Genomic DNA, 19,869 nt, shown 5'->3' on the forward strand with positions numbered 1-19,869 from the left:
ATTAGAAAAGCAAGATATAGAATTTTTAGGAATGTATATCAAGTCAGGTACAATACAATTACAAGATCATTTAGCTAAAAAGGTGTTAGAATTTCCAAACAAATTAGAAGATAAGAAACAGTTACAAGCATTTTTAGGATTGCTAAATTATGCAAGAAATTTTATCCCTGATTTAGGAAGAAAAATAGCAATATTACATAGTAAAACTAGCAAAACATGACAAAAATATTTTAATAGTGAAGATATTAAATTAGTTCAAAAAATAAAAGAAGAAATTACTAAACTTAAGCCATTAACATTACCATTAGATGATAGTTACAAGATAGTTGAAACAGATGCTTCATCATTAGGATGGGCAGGTATACTATACCAGAAAAAGCATAGGGAGTCTCCAAAGTCTGACGAACAAGTTTGTAGATATTCCTCAGGAAAGTTTAGTGATGTACAGTCAAGTTTACCATCAACAGATTTAGAAATTTTAGGGATAATTAATTCACTTGAAGCATTTTCTTTATTTATACATAATGAAGTATTTACGATTAGAACATATTATCAAAATATAGTTTCTCATTATAACAAGATACATGCTAATAAACAAGCAGCCCGAAGATGGGTTAATTTTGTTGATTCAATTACTGGAAATGGTTTTAAACCAATTTTTGAACATATAAAAGGTAATGACAATACATTAGCTGATATCTTATCAAGATTAATTTGTTGAACAGGTATGGAATATCGTGGACCATCATCAACAAATAGCACAAGGCTGTAAGGCAGAAAAGTTTCTTTCAATGGCATGATGATGCACCATCAACCTCCACCATTCAGTGGATTTCAAAATAGTATGAGCAGACCAGCATCACCACCAGTACCTACGTTCAACTTTAATGGCAATATTGTTGAAGGAATCAGAAATCCAACTCTGAGATATAGGTCAATGGTACCAGGGCTTTCTGATAAGCAGCAAGTTCTCTTAGATAATTTTTGAAATATCCAAATCAAGCAGCCAAACATGAGGATAGGTCATGAAAAATTAATTAGAGCCTTGGAACAAGAGTTTGATAGCTTTAATTTTAATTTCCACCAAAACCAGCAGCATATTCATTCTCTTGAGCACAACGTTCAAATCATCTCTAGGGACCATGAGTCATTACTTGGTAAGTTTACCAAAATAAACCAAGAACTCCAATATCTTATAATGCAGCAAAATGCAAGTGACACCTTGAAGAGAAAATTGAAAATATGTTTAGAAATTGATCAACATAAGAATAAAGGAAAAGAGGTTATTGAACCCATAGAACAAGAGGCTAATGAGCCCATAGAAGAAATTAAGATTGAGCTCTTAGAAGAAGATGCTGAAATGGAGCAACATCAAAATAATGAGCAGCATCAGGTTCTGAGTGACAAAGAAAAACAAGAAAAATATGAAAGTATTCTTAGAAATATATCTTCAGACTTAATATTAGATGATGTTTTATTAAAAGAAATTTCAAAAGCAAAATTAAGAATAATGCCACCAGATATGCAAAATGAGATCCTGAGCAAAGCATCACAGTCCATGAAGGAATTACAATTACAATTACAATGGATATTATTACAAAGATGTATCCACCATGTCTTTGTGATAGTACAGAAAATTGTATTTGTAAACCAGAGGTTAGCATAGTTGTGACCAGGATTAACATGAGAGACTTTAAACCATGGCATTTTAGTTATGAGCATCAGAAAAAGCATAATGTGGTAGAAGTTACCCCTGCCTTACTATTAGAGTTTGGTTATCTTGATAAAATATTCATTAACCGTATTTCTCAACTAGAATCATTTCTTGAAAAACTTATAAAAGTAGCAAAAGATTATCTGGAAAGGTGGAAATAAATTTGCATAAGCTTTATTAGTAGTCCTCCAGACTAGTATGTACATATGCATAAGGAGAAAGCTAGGCATATAGCCATGATTAATGAAGAGTCCTTTAGACTATCTCCTATCTCCTCACATAGGTGGACTCCTTCATACAAAGAAATTTTAAAATTTAAAGGGATCCAAATGTTTTCTTTAGATGAGTTTGAAGATTTTAGGTATGACATGACACTAGTAGCAGAATAAGAAGAGATGTATATTTACAGCAAGACAAGAATCAGTCATCAGCCTTATTGGAAGCCCCAAAATTTCAAAGAAGAAACAGCAGAAATATATTACAAGGTGAAAGAAAATAGAGAAAGAGATGCGGAGCTAGTAGAAGGCGATGAACAGTATTGGAATAATTTGACAGAAGAAGAGCTGCATAACATCGACAACATGATGAAAGCCTGAAGAGCTAGCTGTAAATGAGCATAAGTTTAATAGCATAATGTAAAATGATGTATTCCTAGACATAAATGTCAACATCATTGTGGACCCCGCTGTAATGGCATAAGAGTAAATAAAGAAAAGAGCCTGATCCATTATAGACTTTTCATACGCAAAATGTCCTTTTGATTAAAAATGAATAGTATCATGCCATTTTCGTTAAAACTCCCTTAAAATTGTGAGACAACTCTTTTCCTCCCCTCCCGCTTCTCTCCCATGGCGACTGCAGTGCTGCCAGTATCCGAGCCCGCCAGAAAGCAACCCCGACCGAGTCGGAGCGGATTCCAGGCCCATGGACCATTCGAAGAAGAGGCCCGGATCCGAGCCATCGTCGAAATCGTCAGCTCCATGGTCGACCTCTCCCGGAAGGGCCAAAACATTGACCTAAACGCCCTCAAGACCACCGCGTGCCGCAAGTACGGCCTCTCACGTGCGCCGAAGCTAGTCGAAATGATTGCGGCTCTGCCGGAGTCGGACTGTGAGGCTCTTCTCCCAACTAGCATGCGCGCAATTCGGGCAAGGTATGGCTTTCTCTAGTTCATTGACGCATTTTATCGAACACTTGATAGGGAATTGAAGTTTTATGTTATTCATGATTCGTTTCGAAGTTTAAAGTTTTTGGCTTGATTGATTTTTCACCCTGAAATTGAGAGCTTTGTAATGAAGATATTATTTGAAGGAATTGGTGTTTAAAATTGGATTAGTGAAGTTAATTTGGTAGTTAATCTTTTGGTTTTGTGTGTTTAGATACAACCCATATGTCCAGGCTAGAAGCCGGATAGATCAGCTGAAGAGATTGGGTCACAGTGTAGACAAGGTTTGGCCTGTTCTATGTTTAGAGCTTAAAGAATTTATTTTCGGGTTTGCGGATTTCCATGATAGAGTAATATGCATAGTTGTCGACTTATAACTGGTACTGAATTTGTGTTTTCAGGTCGAGTTCATCTTAATGGGCGGTACTTTCATGTCGTTGCCCACGGATTACCGTGATTGCTTTATTAAAAATCTGCATGATGCGTTATCAGGACACATTTCTGCCAATGTTGAAGAGGCAGTTGCCTACTCTAGCATGGTGCTGCTAAATGTATTGGAATGTCCATTGAAACGTGAGTTTTTAGTTTATTTTCGAAGCCGTTAATTTCTCATTCTTGTGTTTAACTTGGTTGACAGTAATTTTTGGCTTACCATCTAGTTTCCAGTTCATCTGGTCGGTCCAGAAAGTCAACCAAGGTAGTTGTAACTTTTTATTCTGCAGGAGGCCAGATTATTGCCTTGGACCTCACTAGAGACAAATGCTTTCTTATGGTTGTACAAGACTAGAAATTGGAGTTCAGATTACAAACGAGAATGTGGCTCGGGACACCAATAGAGGTCATACCATAGCTGCAGTGGCTGATTGTTTTTGCTTGGCAAAGGATGCTGGTTTTAAGGTCAGCCTAGTACCTTATCATAAAACTCACTTACCTTCACCGTGGGAAAAGAACGGGTTTTGGACCTTTTATATCTATAGTGATAGGAGATTAATCTTATTTTTTATCAAAACAATTTGTGAGCCTGGATATATTTTTCAAATTATTGTGCTCTCCCATAATTCAGCGAGAATATTTAATCAAAATATAGTTGGTTTTGGTGTTACCATTCACTTTGAAGTGCCGTGATGTTTGAACACGAGAGGCTGGAATTCAGGTATGTGGGTATTTATTCTTGTTTGAACATATTTTATGGAACTGAGGCTACAAGAAAAAATCTTCACTGAACATTGGTGATTCTAGGACATACATCACAAAATTAAGCCAAACCAAGTGGAGCTTGTTCGTCATCATTATATGGCGAATGAAGGATGGGAAACATTTCCTTCATATGAAGATACTCGTCAGGTATTCCTTGTTTGTATGTGAGATAGTGCTTCTTCACATGGCATGATCATTCTATTCTTGTCATGTGCAAGAGTGTTGTGCTGACGGAAGATAAATACTTAAAAGAGATGATGATTGTAATTTGGGTAGAATATGTAATTTAATTTTCGCTTCATCATATATAGATGAACTGTGGATCTCATTTTTCCGGAACTTCTTCTCTGATTTGCATAGTAATTTGTGCACAGAATCTTAAGGCTAGTGTGTTTACCCAGTGACAGGTTGGGTATACTTCACATGATTTTGTTTTTATTCTTTTCGTAAACAGGATATTCTCGTTGGGTTGCTGTGATTAATAAAGTGTGGCCGGAACACCACTTGTCCCAAACTCATGGGAAAGTGTTCTATTGTTCGTGAACTCCATGTTTATGGGACTGCTGTTCCAGTTCATGGGCGGGATTCTGACAAGCTGCAACACCAGGTAATGTATCTTGTACATCAACTCTTTTATGTTACCGTAATTGTTGAGATGAATATATTGGGGGTAATGTGCTCCATCAAACTTCAGAAAATTATAGGAGTATTCTCTCTAATAACATGTTCCATTCCCTAATTGTTTCAAACAGGGTTATGGTACCCTTTTGATGGAGGAGGCCGAGCGGATTACTAGCAGGGAGCATAGGCCGAGCGGATTACCGTGATTACTTTATTAGAAATCTGCACGATGCGTTATCGGGACACACTTCTGCCAATATTGGAGAGGCAGTTACCTACTTTGAGCATGGTGCTACTAAATGTATTGGAATGACCATTGAAACGTGAATTTTTAGTTTAATTATGAGCCGTTAATTTCTCATTCTTGTATTTAACTTGGTTGACAGTTCTTTTTAACTTCCCATCTATTGACGAGTTTATCTGATTGTAACTTTTTATTCTGCAGGAGGCCAGATTATTGCCTTGGACCTCACTTGAGACAAATGCTTTCTTATGGTTGTACAAGACTAGAGATTGGCGTTCAGAGTACGTATGAGGATGTGGCTCAGGACACCAATAGAGGGCATACAGTTGCTACAGTGGCTGATTGTTTTTGCTTGGCAAAGGATGCTGGTTTCAAGGTCAACCTAGTACCCTATATTAAAACTCGCTTACCGACATTGGGGAAAAATTGCATTTTGAACCTTTCTGTATTGATAAGAAATTACGAGCTCGTTTGGAAGTATATTTAAAATGACTTAATACGTTTTTATAGAAAATGTTTTTGAGTTTCAAAAGCACTTGAAATGCTAACTGGTGCTTCTTGGTGGAAGCACGTGCCTTTCCAAGATTCACTTGCATTTTTAAGATTGGTTCCGACTCCATTAATGCTTAAATCAAGCTTCGCTCCCATTTTCTCAACCTTTCCCGCCAAACGCCTATCACCCCCGATGCCACCGCCACACACTATCTTCACCTGCTTCGCACACACCGCGCCAACTGTTCGACAATATGCCTTAACCAAACCCCCCACCATTATTCTCCCGCCTCCCACTTCCGCCTACATCCACCTCTCTTTCTGCCGAAAGCGCTGTCACTAATGCGACTTCACAATCGTCGCCCTCGGCGCTGCTTCCGCCCAAACTGAAGACGACCCGCGAATGACAAACTACGTCCAGTTACTTTGCCGGGAAATCAACGCCACGAAAGCCGAAAACAAGACCAACCCGCCTCTGGAGACGGTGTTTTTTGGCGGCAGCACGCCACCTCTTGTGCCGCCAAAGCTGGTGGATTCCGTTTTGGAGACGTTGAGGTTGAAATTCGGGTTGAGTTCGGAGGCTCAGTTGTCGATGGAGATGGACCCGGCGACTTTTGATGCGAAGAAGATGAACGGATTGATGGAGTTGGGTGTGAATAGGGTGTCGTTGGGAGTTCAGGCGTTTCAAGAAGAGCTGCTGAAAGCTTGTGGGAGAGCTCATGGTGTTCGGGAGGTTTATGAGGCTATGGAGATTGTTGGGGAATGTGGGGTTGAGAATTGGAACCTGAAGCTTATCTCTTCTCTGCCTTACCAAACCCCGGAAATGTGGGAGGAGAGATTGCGGTTGGCGGTAGAAGCTCGTCTTACCCATGTGTCAGTTTATGATTTGCAAGTCAAACAAGGCACGAAATTCGGGTTGTTGTAAGTGGAGCGAGTGATGAAATCTACGGTTTTAGTTTTGGAATGAATTTGGTTCTGAAGTTGGAGTTTTTCTGTTTGCAGGTATACACCAGGGGAGTTCCCGTTGCCTTCAGAAACGTGGTCTGTTGAGTTCTATATGATGGTGTCTAGGATGCTTTCGAATGCAGGTTACAACCTCTAGAAATTAGCAGTTACTGCAAGAGTGGATATCACTGCAAACACAATCTAACTTATTGGAAGAACAAGCCTTTCTATGCTTTCGGCCTTTGCTCCGCTAGCTATGTCGATGGCGTGAGGTTTTCGAGACCAAAGGGGATGAAAGAGTACACAGGTTATGTGGAGAATATGGAGAATGATTTGGTGGAGTGCTATGAGAGTCCCCGTACGGTGCAGGACTTGGCCACGGATGTTGTTATGCCCTCTCTTACGACTTCAAGAGGTTTGGATTTGAAGTACTTCGAAGAAGCATATGGGAGCTCTCTTGTGCTTTCCCTCTGCAAGGCTTATAAACCTTATGTTGAAAGTGGGCATGTGGTTTTCTTAGATGAGCAGAGAAGGGCCATCGCTGCAGATGAATTCAACACCTTGCTAGTAAACAAGGACGAGACTGAAAGAAGTCCTGCCTACATTCGGCTTAGTGATCCAGATGGTTTCCTTTTGTCGAATGAATTGATATCGCTTGCATTTGCGGTTGTAGCTCGGTAAGCTAAGAGCAATTCCATGTACCTGCAGCATCTGGTGGTAGAGTACCAGAGTGGAACACAAGCATTCAAGTTAGGCCTGGCAATTTCTGACACGACCCGATAATCCGACACAACACGACACGACACGAAATTAACAAGTGTTCGGGTCGACACGATAATGAATCGGGTAACCCGGTAAGCACCTGTTAAGAGAACGAGTTGGTTCGGGTATATACGTGGGTAACACGATACACGATAAACAAAATATTAATTTAATAATTTATAACCCTAAAAAAATACTATAATAATTATATATATATATATATATATATATTAATTTAACAATTTTATACCCCTAAAAACTATAATAATTATATATACATATATATATATATTAAATATTAAAAATTGGTGACCATTGGATCGGCTTAAATATACTTATCATTCAATTTCTTAAGTGTTATATGTACAAAATAAATAAATTTAAATCTACTTAATAAATAAATAAATATATATATATATATATATAACTTGATGGGATACGAATTCTACGAAACTAATTTTAACGATCCAATCATCAAACTTGTTTGTATATGCTTCGAGTATCGCATCAGCAAAAAATCGCAAAAAACAAACATTCAGAGATTAAGTAATGGGACAAAACTTTTCGATGGTTATCAACGAAAAATCACGATTTAACGGTTATTTTAACTTCGATTTTGATGATTTTTTACAGTACACTCATTGACCCTATATGAATACAATGAATGAATTCGATCTTCAATTTAAAATATTTACACTAGTGGATACAACAAAATCTTATGTTATACTTAATGAAAGTATGAATATACTCTTAAGTGTTAGTGAATCTATTGTTTTGATGGGATACACATTCTACGAAACTAATTTCAACGATCCAACCGTCAAACTTGTTTGTATATACTTTGAGATCGCATACGCCAAAAATTGCAAAAAGCAAACATTCAAAGATCAAGTAACGGGACAAAATTTTTCGACAGTTATCAACGAAAAATCATGATTTAACGGTTATTTTAACTCCGATTTTGATGATTTTTTACAGCTACACTCCTTGACCCTATATGAATACAATGAATGAATTCGATCTTCAATTTAAAATATTTACACTAATGTTATACTTAATGAAAGTATGAATAAACTCTTAGGTGTTAATGAATCTATCGTTTTGATGGGATACGCATTCTACGAAACTAATTTCAATGATCAAACAGTCAAACTTGTTTGTATATGCTTCAAGATCGCATACGCTAAAAATTGCAAAAAACAAACATTCAGAGATCAAGTAACGGGACTAAACTTTTCGACGGTTATCAACGAAAAATCACGATTTAATGGTTATTTTAACTTCGATTTTGATGATTTTTTACAACTACACTCATTGACCCTATACGAATACAATGAATGAACTCGATCTTCAATTTAAAATATTTACAGTAGTGGATACAACAAAATCTTATGTTATACTTAATGAAAGTATGAATATACTCTTAAGTGTTAGTGAATCTATTGTTTTGATGGGATACACATTCTACGAAACTAATTTCAACGATCCAACCGTCAAACTTGTTTGTATATACTTTGAGATCGCATACGCCAAAAATTGCAAAAAGCAAACATTCAAAGATCAAGTAACGGGACAAAACTTTTCGACAGTTATCAACGAAAAATCATGATTTAACGGTTATTTTAACTCCGATTTTGATGATTTTTTACAGCTACACTCTTTGACCCTATATGAATACAATGAATGAATTCGATCTTCAATTTAAAATATTTACACTAGTGGATACCACAAAATCTTATGTCATGATAATCGATGAAAATTGAGGATTTTGTCAAAGGAATGACATGCAAGTTTTGAGTTCCATTGGCAAGGTTTAAACTTTTGAGAAAGGCTTCACAACCTTGAAAATAAAAACTCTTTCATTTTGCATGTCCTTGCACATTTAATATTTTGTAATAGACTAGTAGTGTATGGATGTTTGTTTATTAGACTCTTATTTTCGAGTGTAGATGTAGTATTTAAACGACAGATGTGTTTTAATATTTTGAAGTAATATGTATGTGGCAATGTGTGGTAAGTGCAAATTTAAGAAAAAAAATAGGCCAAATCAGACAAATAGTCCCTGTGGTCTTAAGGTATTCGGAACATAGCCTATGTGGTAAAAAAATTCGGATTTAAACTCATGTGGTATAGTCAATTAACAAATTTAATCCAAAAGTATTAGTTCCATTAAGTGTCCGTTAAATACATGGATAGAAATGTATTTTCACAAAACCTTCTTCCTCATCCTCATGCTTTCTCTGGAATGTGTATTTTCACAAGGACCATGTCTGAGATCAACCTCATCACTGATCTCGATGCCATCCCACTCAGAGCCTTGAATCCAACAAATGCAGCCATTTCTTTTTCTGAGTCTTACCCACTTCAACTTTCCCACTCTCTTAACCATATATGAAATATAATATCTCTCTCTCTCTCTCTCTCTCTCGTTGTCATCCCTCTGTTCATCTTTTCAGGATGCATTAAATTTGCATCATAGTTTGTTTATCTCATTTTTTTTTTCCAGAAAGAAAAAAAGATGAATACCAGAGTACGCACTAATCTTTCAGACCATGAAAGCTGCTGCTATGAAGCATGATATTAATAAAGTAAGTTGCTTTTCTTTTTTCATTTTTGGGTTGTAATTCTTCTTCTTTCTTTAAAGCTGAGAGGTCGTATCATTAACAAATTTCGAGGCCAGTGTGTTTATTTCTCGAGGAAAAAGTAAAAAGAAAATTTTGGGTTCTCTTCTTGTTGGGTTGTAACCATTCAATGGGAATACCTGATCGTTCACTACTAAGATCAAATAGACAAATTAGGTACTCGCGGGTTTTGTCTGGCGAGTTTGATACGCCCAGTAACGATAGCAAGATGTGTTGCGATTGCAATACAAACACCACCAGTGTTGGTCCTTGGTATCCCTGCCAAAGTTGTAGCCGATGGATTTGTGGAAAGTGTATTCAGGGCTCTGAGTGGGATGGCATCGACCATCGAGATCAGTGATGAGGTTGATCTCAGACATGGTTTTGTGAAAATACACATTCCAGAGAAAGCATGAGGAAGAAGGTTTTGTGAAAATACAATTCTATCCATGTATTTAACGGATACTTAACGAAACTAATACTTTTGGATTAAATTTGCTAACGGACTATACCACATGAGTTTAAATCCGAATTTTTTTACCACATGGGCTATGTTCCGAATACTTTAGGATCACAGGGATCATTTGTCCGATTTGGCCAAAAAAATATATTTTTCTTAACAAGTCATAACGGGTCGGGTGGGTAAAGTGACCCGACCTGTTAAGGACCCGTTAAGATAACGGGTGTAACACGGCACAACCCGTTAAGATAACAGGTGTTACACAAAAACGACACGAATACGACTAACACGATCCGTTTGCCAGGCCTAATTCAAGTAGTGTCTTGGTATCGTCCAAAGCTGAAGGCTTTGAATTTTCTGTATAGCAGAGCATCAGAAGAGAGATTCAACTCTTGCACCTATCGTGTCCATAGTCGACGAGAAAATGGTGCAGCAGAGAACCATGGCCGGGACATGCGTCATTCAAGTGATAGGCGACCAGCTGAGTATATCAAGAAACTAACAGGTTCAGGTTCCCGGCATTGGGGAGGCATCGCGGAGAAGAATATGTTGAGGTCGATTGAAACATAAGTAGTACATGGAAGGCTTGTAACATTTGTAATCAAATATCATTCGCAAAGGCTTTTCCGTCAGTTTTTTGTTTGGTCAACCAACCAGAATCAAAGTACTTGTTCTCTTGTATAAATCAAGAAAATCAATGTTCCACAAAACCAACCAACATGAGGCCGAATTACAAGTTTAGACGATGAACTACAACAAATTATAGACGATGAATTACAGGTGTACGGAATAAATAGATTGTTAGCACCTAGTTCTATTTTCGTCATCCACCAGTGCCTTTATTAAGGGAATGATACGTCACGTCAGGAGCAACATACTCCTCTATGTGACGTATAGCATGCAGATCTACAAGGAAATATGTTGAACGGCAAGTTTGCTCCTGAAATCCTTGTTGTTCATTTCATCGACTCCCAAGTCCCTGAATTGAAACATAGGAACATATAGAGTTTGAAATCCGAGTTGCATTTTGTGAGTTACTTGCACATTTGTAATGGTAGAAAGAACTATCTATGTATGAACTTGTATATAGCTTACAAGCGACTACGAGGGTTTTGTTTTCTGCCCAACTTTTGAGATGCGCCTAAGCTCTTGGGTTCCTTTCCTCATCTCTCTGCAAATTGCAAACAAATTAGGAAAATCTTGCAAATCCAAATGTGAAATCTAAGTGTCCGAAAAAGTGATACCTTTGGTGCAAATACACCATCAGATAGAAAATGGGGAGCAGCATCAAAGTCAGTATGGAGATAGCCAGGTAGAATACACTTGTATGTTTCTGCAAAAACAAAACAACGTGACAACATATTCTCCGTGATGCAAAAATCTTCGAAAGAAAGAAAAATACGGATATAAAAAACAACAGACAATCATTGCAAACTGCAATGGAACATAAGCCAGAAGATTGAAACTGCAGCACAATTCATTCTTTATAGCGAAACCAACTGCAGTAAGAGACTGAGACCTTACCTTTCCTCCGAGCGAGTATGAGCGTGACAAAATTGGTGCAAGAAAAACTCAATAATAAACCAAAGACGTCGTGCTGAAAGACTTTGATTAATCGGGAAACAGCTATTGGCATTATGAAAGGGGAAAAAGGTAAAAAAGATTAAACAAGGTATGTATTCATCAACAATACAAACAATTAAAGTGCCTTAACGCAACCTCACATAGGTGGTGATTCCGTGCAACAGCTGCAGGATTGCATTTGGTTTTGCTCGACTTGGTATTCATCATCAAATAAATTTATAGTAATGTATTGATGTATCATGCAAGTATTCTTGAAGCAGAGGCAGAATAGTACTTCGGACTTTGAAACAACTCCAGATGCTAACTACCCTTCCCGGGAGTACCAAAGAACAAAATACAGATCTTAACAAAGGAAAGATGATCACTTGGATGTTTGGTCCTTCCATTTGGTAACTGCAGACGAAACAAGATTGGTTCTCCTCCGAGGGCTTGGATTATTTCTGCCAGAAACTGCACTCTTCTGCATCGTGGTGTCCGCATACTAACAGTAATACAAAGTCCATAGGTTCTTGTTGGTTTAATGCAATTGTTTCTGTAAAATTGGGTTAGCCGATCATAGCCCTAATGTGTTTGAGTGACTAAGATATAACCAGGTGATTTGGGTGCATTAAAGTTAAGACTAGGTGCCTGAGGAAAATCCGTGTATTGATATAAACCTATTGTTCTTGTAGCTTTTCGACATAGACCCGAAATTTCCACCTGTGCTCCGAATATTTTCAATTTCAAGTTCTGGACTTCTTCTGCAACTGGGTCTTGCAAAGAAACTTGGTGTATTTGCAGAGAGGTTCGTGACTGAAGTTGCAGTGTAGGAAAGCTGAGTCTGGGTGTTAATTGCAGAACTTCCGAGTTGGAAATTAGTCGGGGAAGAAGAAGGGACAGAGGGGGAGGGAGTTTGGGGGTTGTGGAAAAGAGAAGAGGGTAAATAGCACAGGTGATAAGCCATTTTCCATCTCTGTATCTGGGTTTGACACACTTTTGCCTTTTATTCATAATTTTTCAAAGCAATTGCATAAAAAGCAAGGAAAATAAAGAATTGAAATAGGGACAAGTGGGGTGCTGAGTTTCATGAATGAAATGATGGTTGTGAATGATCTTTGAGAAGAAAAGGGGCCGGAGCTCTTGGAGTGAAGCTTTAATGGATGACAAATGGTGTGAACACATTTTGATTAGAATTTAAAAAAAAAGTATAATGTTGTTTTTTTTCATAGGTCATTTTTGTTTCGGTACCTAATCAGCTTAATTATTAGACTAAAATCTTGTTTGTTTAAATATTTTGATTGAGGTCCTTAGCATCTTTTAAGAGATTTAACTCATGCATTTATGCATTCAATGTCCCACAAATTATGAAATTTAAACAAATTCAGATAACATTTTAAAAATATAATAAATACGTAAAAATCAATAATAGAGTAATATTGTTCTTCACGAAATTATAGCAAAAACAATAATGTACCCACATAATTATTAACATATTTTAAAAAATAACTATTGATGACACACCCCAACCGGAGTCAAGGTATGCTGGCCGTCACCCAAAAGTGACGTAACCAAAAGTGTGAGTGATGCAAAAATGCGAATAAACTAAAACTAGAACTAGAACTTATTTAACTAATAAAGTGAGTGCGCAGTAGTGGGTATAAGTTATAACCCATAAAATACAAATGTTCAGAGCATAAATAACATAAAAGTAATGCAGTCGGGACTATAAAAGTGCTTAATACACAACCGGGAAAAGTTTCTACGTTAAATACAGATATGTCAGAATCGCCGGATATTCCTTGAATGCCGCAGAGAATTCAACTGACTAGGACCTGGAGGGGCGAAAAACAGAAGGGTCAGTGGGTACAAAAATAAAGGTTTATAAAATTCATTTATTTTCTAAACATACTAACCCCTCGATGTAAAACATGTATAGTTTCCAGAAAATCATACTACGTAGGTATGAAATCAAATGCAAAACAGCATTAAATCCAAAAGTATGCCAAATCACGATATCACCACAGTAGCATAAGTATAATCAATTGCTCAACAATCTATGCTAGCACACAAGTCAGAGTCGCCTAATGTGACCTGTACGACTGACCTAATTACTCATCAATCTATGCTAACACACTAGTCGGAGTCGCCTAATGCAACTTGTACGACAGGACTGGGTGTAATCATAATATACGCTCTGGTGCTACGATCACGTGAAGACTGGCGCTATGTGCAGTCACCTACGAGTCAGAGTCGCCTAATGCAACCTGTACGACAGGACTGGCACCTACGAGTCAGAGTTGCCTAATGCGACCTGTACGGAGGTGAACATACACGTGAAAGACTGGCCCTGGCCCGGGGTGAACATTAACACTGGGGTGCATCAATGATGAGCAGACTACATGAATATAAGCATGCCATGATGATTCAATAATTCCAATCAACATAAGAAACTTACCTGAACTTACCTGCGCATCCTGTATAATTATTTTAGCATTTAACAACAATACAACATTGATGAGCAGGTAAAATGTATATGAATATGCCATGACCATATATAAATCTCAACCACATAACAGCATTTTTAAAAATTAAAATAAAACATGGCATAATATGCATAAATCAATTTAAAAACTTTTGTGGAAACTATAAAGTTTATATATATATATATATATATATATATATATATATATATATATAATGAAGCTATATTTAATGATTTCATGTTTTTTTAATTGTGTTACATCTTAATTTGATGGTGTTTAAAGAAGGATACATGTAGATGTAGCAACTGTTTTGTAAGAGCCAAAGAAACTGTACATGGGCTTGGGTTAGCAGTTGCTATTTCATCCCACAGATGGAAACGCTATTGATACTGAGTAATCTTCGAAGAAAGTCACCTCTTCAGAGAAGCAATCTGGTAGGATTCGTTAAGCACTTTCCAAGGTACGGACTTCACCAATCCCAGGTTTTAGTTTGTTTCTAATTTATTGAGTTTTTAGGGGCATACTCTGTAATTAAAGGGAAATGAGGGGTCCAATTTGGTTTCGAAATCTTGAATCTGATCAAATGAAAGAATCAAAATTCAAAGATGATATGCCACCAATCATAGGACTCTGACTTCCAACTCTACTGCTGCACTGAAGCATCATACTTTTCTTCATACGTTGGAAACATATGCTTTTTTTGTTTGTTTGTTTTTACTGATATTAGTAGCTTTTTAGGGTTTAACTATTTGATTTCACAGATTCATTATAGACACATTAAATAGTTACATTTTTAATTCGTATTTCATAACTTGGTTGCTTAATTCTAACGTTGATTCGTTACAACAGAAGTGAACCTATTCTACTTTAAGCATGGAATTTTTGCTTTTGTTTTTATTGTTGTTGCCTTGATTGTGGTTATCGTGCGGCTCAAGAATTTCGTATGTGTTTACACGTATTTTTGTACTCTAAATAATTCTAATCAAATTCCATTGCTCCTAAGCTAAGTTCAGAATTTGTAGCATATAAGGGAAGGTTAGTAGATACTTACCAATTATCCAAAGCTGGATATTAAAGTCTTTAAGATTAATCTCGTTTTGTATGTGTAGCATCTGCTTGGAAAAGGTTTCAACTTTATTTTTTATTTGTTAGATGATCCATTGATGTATTTTATGAAAGTTGATCTGCAAGATGTAAAGATGATTTCTTTGTTTATGTATACTGTTTAATTATATCAATGGAAATTGGTGCTGCCATTGTGGCAGTAGATGAGTTTCTGGCTTTTGAGATGGAGTACTAAAAAATTTTTATTTCTTTTTTCTTCACATGCTTTTCTTTTAATTTTGCAGGTATTGCTCATCCCCACAAACATTTTGTACATGTGTGGCATTAATATATTTTGTTTTTTGATTGAATTTGTTTTCATTCAATGGGGTTAGTGAGCTAAACAGCAAGTTTCTTTTTAATCGTGTTTAAATTGAAGTCCTAATTTCGTTGGTTTGTTCATAATTAGTGTGTTATGTTGTTTTCCTGTGTGTTTTATGTGTTTGTTAATTTATGGGAGTCTTCACCAAGAAATGTTGTGTACAAAAATGCTTTGCTTACATCAAAATGTATGATAAGGTTACATTCATTCTTTTAATGTTTAATTCACTTTTCAAATCCACGTAGATAAATACATTTAAATTGTATAAGTCGAGCATAGAACGCTATAATTATAAAAGGATCTTCCGCACGCGCGTGAGTGCATGCAGGGAGGTTAGTTATATATAAAGAGAATGGAAAAGGTGAATAGTGATTTGGTGTCACCGTGCTTCAACAAAAATATTTAGACAAAAATGCCCCCAAAAATATTTATTTTTTCTTCACATGCTTTTCTTTTAATTTTGCAGGAATTCTCACGTTGCTTTCATTAAGTTATACATGGCCATGATAAGGTATTGCTCATCCCCACAAACATTTTGTACATGTGTGGCATTAATATATTTTGTTTTTTGATTGAATTTGTTTTCATTCAATGGGGTTAGTGAGCTAAACAGCAAGTTTCTTTTTAATCGTGTTTAAATTGAAGTCCTAATTTCGTTGGTTTGTTCATAATTAGTGTGTTATGTTGTTTTCCTGTGTGTTTTATGTGTTTGTTAATTTATGGGAGTCTTCACCAAGAAATGTTGTGTACAAAAATGTTTTGCTTACATCAAAATGTATGATAAGGTTACATTCATTCTTTTAATGTTTAATTCACTTTTCAAATCCACGTAGATAAATACATTTAAATTGTATAAGTCGAGCATAGAACGCTATAATTATAAAAGGATCTTCCGCACGCGCGTGAGCGCATGCAGGGAGGTTAGTTATATATAAAGAGAATGGAAAAGGTGAATAGTGATTTGGTGTCACCGTGCTTCAACAAAAATATTTAGACAAAAATGCCCCCAAAACAAAAACCTCAAATGTCACATCCCGGCCCGGGGCGGATCACTTCCCGGGCCCGCTCCACCACCGTAGCACGATATTGTCCGCTTTGGGCCCCGACTACGCCCTCACGGTTTTGTTTATGGGAACTCACGAGCAACTTCCCAGTGGGTCACCCATCCTGGGAGTGCTCTAGCCTCCTTCTCGCTTAACTTCGGAGTTCCTACGGAACCCGAAGCCAGTGAGCTCCCAAAAGGCCTCATGCTAGGTAGGGATGGGAATATACATTTAAGGATCACTCCCTGGGCGATGTGGGATGTTACATCAAAGGCATTCCAAAATAATAGGACAAAAGGCCTCATGCTAGGTAGGGATGGGAATATACATTTAAGGATTACTCCCTGGGCAATGAGACGTATAATGCTGGTTATAAAAAAAAATTCGCACACGGATAATAATGTGATTAAATTAATTGTTAAATGATTTTTTTTAATAAACGATATTATCTACACTAAGGGGGAGGGGGTGGGCTTAGCCTCACAATAGGCTAGCAATAATATGATTAAATTAATCTATAATATATAAAGCTAGAGCCCCACTTTGGGGTCACGGCCTTAACAAAAAATAATAGGACAAAATTGCCCATCAACCAAAAAATCCAAAAGCAATCCAATATAATATGTCAAATAATGCAGGGGTAATTTGTAATTTTCTCATCATAAAATATAACTGGGAAGAGAGAAAAGAATAAAAAAATGGAAGGATGAGTAAAAGTTGATGGCGCCCCATGTGAAGGGGAAAAAATAATAATAAAAAATAAGATAAATCATGAATATTGTGTTCAAAACATCTTAAGGGGCGTGTAATGCCGGTTATAAAAAAAAGTCTTTCGCACGCGGATAATAATGTGATTAAATAAGTTGTCAAATGATTTTTTTTTTTTAACAAACGATATTATCTACACTAAGAGGAAGTTGGGCTTAGCCTCACAATGAGTTAGCAATAATGTGATTCAATCAGTTGTTTATTAAATATTATTTTCTTTATAAAAAAAGGTTTTTCGCACGCAGAGCCGCAGGCAACAGCAGCACCGGCTCTACAAAGTCTGAATCGAATCTTTCTGTTGGCTTTCCCAATTCATAATAATGTGATTAAATTAATTGTCAAATGATTGTGTTTTTTTTTAAACAAACGATATTATCTACACTAAGGCCCTAAGGGGAAGGGAGTGGGCTTAGCCTCATAATGGGCTAGCAATAATGTGATTCAATTAATTGTTTATTAAATATTATTTTCTCTTAATGTGAATTATATAGAAACCGATTTTATTAGGAAAATTTTATTTAAACCCATGCAACCTCTTTTTACACCCAATTTAAAATTTTGAATGTTAGTTGTCTATTTTACCCTATTGCATAATTACTATTAAGTACAAAATAAAATTAATAATAAAACTCAAATTTATAAATAAACCCAAATACTATAATTAAACCCTACGATCATTCTTTGTTTACCCTATGATGAATCTCCCAGAAATATATGAGAACAGAATTTGCAGATGAAGTCCTTTATGAAAACTTGATAGTCATGGTTTCCCGATAGAATTCATGATTTTTAGATGTAAAAAGAATTACATCAAAAAAATAGTTTTACGCACCTGAGGAGTTCCTACACTAGTTGCTGCCATAGCTTCAGCACATATGGTGCTAGCTGCCAGCTGATGTAGAACGCGTAAACAACTGAGGCGCACGCGTTCTTGGGGAGTTGGAGTGGGCTGTTTGGATCCATCATCAGATTCAACGGTTGGCTTTATTGTTTTCCAATGGAGGTGCAACTGCAAGCACAATGGCTTAAACCCAAAATCAATCTCCAGAACTCACACCCAAAACCCCATTTTCTCTCCATCTTCATAGTCTTCTTCTTCGATTTCAATCTTACATCTGTTGAAGCGGCAGCTTCTGACTTAAAAATTCAATGGGTGTAAAAATAAATCTACATATTGAATTGGGTTTATGGGAGTATATTAAGTATTAAATTTGGGTTTAAAGAGAGATTAATAGTTTAGTTAAAAATTAAATGGGTGTAAAGAGTAACTTAGGTGTATAAATAGGTTAAATGGGTTTAAATAAAATTTCCCTTTTATTATGTGAATTCAGCTACTTTAATTAGTTTATGAGAGGTTTCTTCTAGTATGATCTAAAATTATTCATTTATTTCAAATATTTGACTTTCCTTTTGTCAATTTACGCATATAGATACATTTAAAACGTGTAAGTCGTGCGTAGCACGTCGTAATTCAAAAAAATACCTTCTGCACGGGCGTGAGCGCGTGCATGAAGGCTAGTTATATATAAAGAGAGATGAAAATGTGAATAGTGTTTTGGTGTCACCAAGCTTCAACAAAAAGAATTGGACAAAAATGCCTCCAAAACAAAAAAACTTCAAATGCATCCCAAAATAATGCATCATATAAGGTAGGGGCATTTTCATCATTTTAATAGTATTTTTTTAATAATTAAATTATTTTGTTATTTTTTTTAATTATTACCTCACAATAGGCTATCAATAATTTGCTTCAATTTATCTATTTCTAAATACATTCAAAACATCTTAAGAGACGTGTAATGCCGGTTATAAAAAAGATCCTTCACACGAGGATAATAATGTGATTAAATTAGTTGTCAAATGATTGTTTTTTTTTTTTGTAACAAACGATATTATCTATACTAAGGGAGATGGAGGTGGGTTAGCCTTACAATGGACTAACAACAATGTGATTTAATCAGTTGTTTATTAAATATTATTTTCTCTATTTTAAACACATTCAAAACATCTTAAGAGGCGTGTAATGTTGGTTATAAACAAAAGTCTTTCTAACACACCCCGTCCCGAGGGGAGGGCGTGCTGGCCATCACGTGAGAGTGACGTACCCATTTACACAGTTCAGAAGCTTTAAAGATACAATTACTAAGATATAACACCCGAAGGTGAAACCTACTTTTGTGAATTCTGTCAGAACACCGTTGGATTCCTCGTGGCCACCAAAACTCTGCTATCTCGAACCTCGAAGGGCACAAAACAAAGTTGAGTGGGTCAGTAAAACAAAGTTTTTCGAAAATCATCTCATTATCAAAACGCTAACCCCTTGCTGTAAAACCTGTATACTTTCCCAGAAATATGTAACACGTAT

At 36.3% G+C, this 19,869-nt stretch overlaps 1 protein-coding gene, 1 long non-coding RNA gene and 1 pseudogene across 2 annotated transcripts; 2 read left to right on the forward strand and 1 right to left on the reverse strand.

Moving 5' to 3' along the window:
- Nucleotides 1–2,496: 2,496 nt before the first annotated feature.
- Nucleotides 2,497–5,473, forward strand: LOC103408381 (elongator complex protein 3-like; annotated as a pseudogene).
- A 363-nt stretch (nt 5,474–5,836) lies between these two features.
- Nucleotides 5,837–7,059, forward strand: LOC139196918 (uncharacterized). Its single transcript, XM_070823278.1, has 3 exons — nt 5,837–6,354; nt 6,436–6,474; nt 6,522–7,059. The coding sequence occupies exons 1-3, from the start codon at nt 5,837–5,839 to the stop codon at nt 7,057–7,059; spliced, it is 1,095 nt and encodes a 364-aa protein (XP_070679379.1).
- Nucleotides 7,060–11,285: 4,226 nt separating this feature from the next.
- Nucleotides 11,286–12,013, reverse strand: LOC139197092 (uncharacterized). Its single transcript, XR_011582132.1, has 3 exons — nt 11,946–12,013; nt 11,466–11,554; nt 11,286–11,392 (listed from the first exon to the last, which is right to left on the reverse strand). It is a non-coding gene; the product is annotated as an uncharacterized lncRNA (long non-coding RNA).
- Nucleotides 12,014–19,869: the final 7,856 nt, after the last annotated feature.

This window comes from Malus domestica, chromosome 06 (assembly GCF_042453785.1).
Source record: "Malus domestica chromosome 06, GDT2T_hap1".
In the NCBI taxonomy this organism is placed as follows: Eukaryota; Viridiplantae; Streptophyta; class Magnoliopsida; order Rosales; family Rosaceae; genus Malus; species Malus domestica.

Excerpts from the sequence above, each read along its gene's own strand:
- LOC139196918 (XM_070823278.1), top strand. The coding sequence starts at position 5,837 with ATGACAAACTACGTCCAGTTACTTTGCCGGGAAATCAACGCCACGAAA. Across the intron at positions 6,355-6,435 it reads GGCACGAAATTCGGGTTGTT|GTATACACCAGGGGAGTTCC; the intron begins GTAAGTGGAGCG and ends TTCTGTTTGCAG. Across the intron at positions 6,475-6,521 it reads CCGTTGCCTTCAGAAACGTG|GTTACAACCTCTAGAAATTA; the intron begins GTCTGTTGAGTT and ends TTTCGAATGCAG.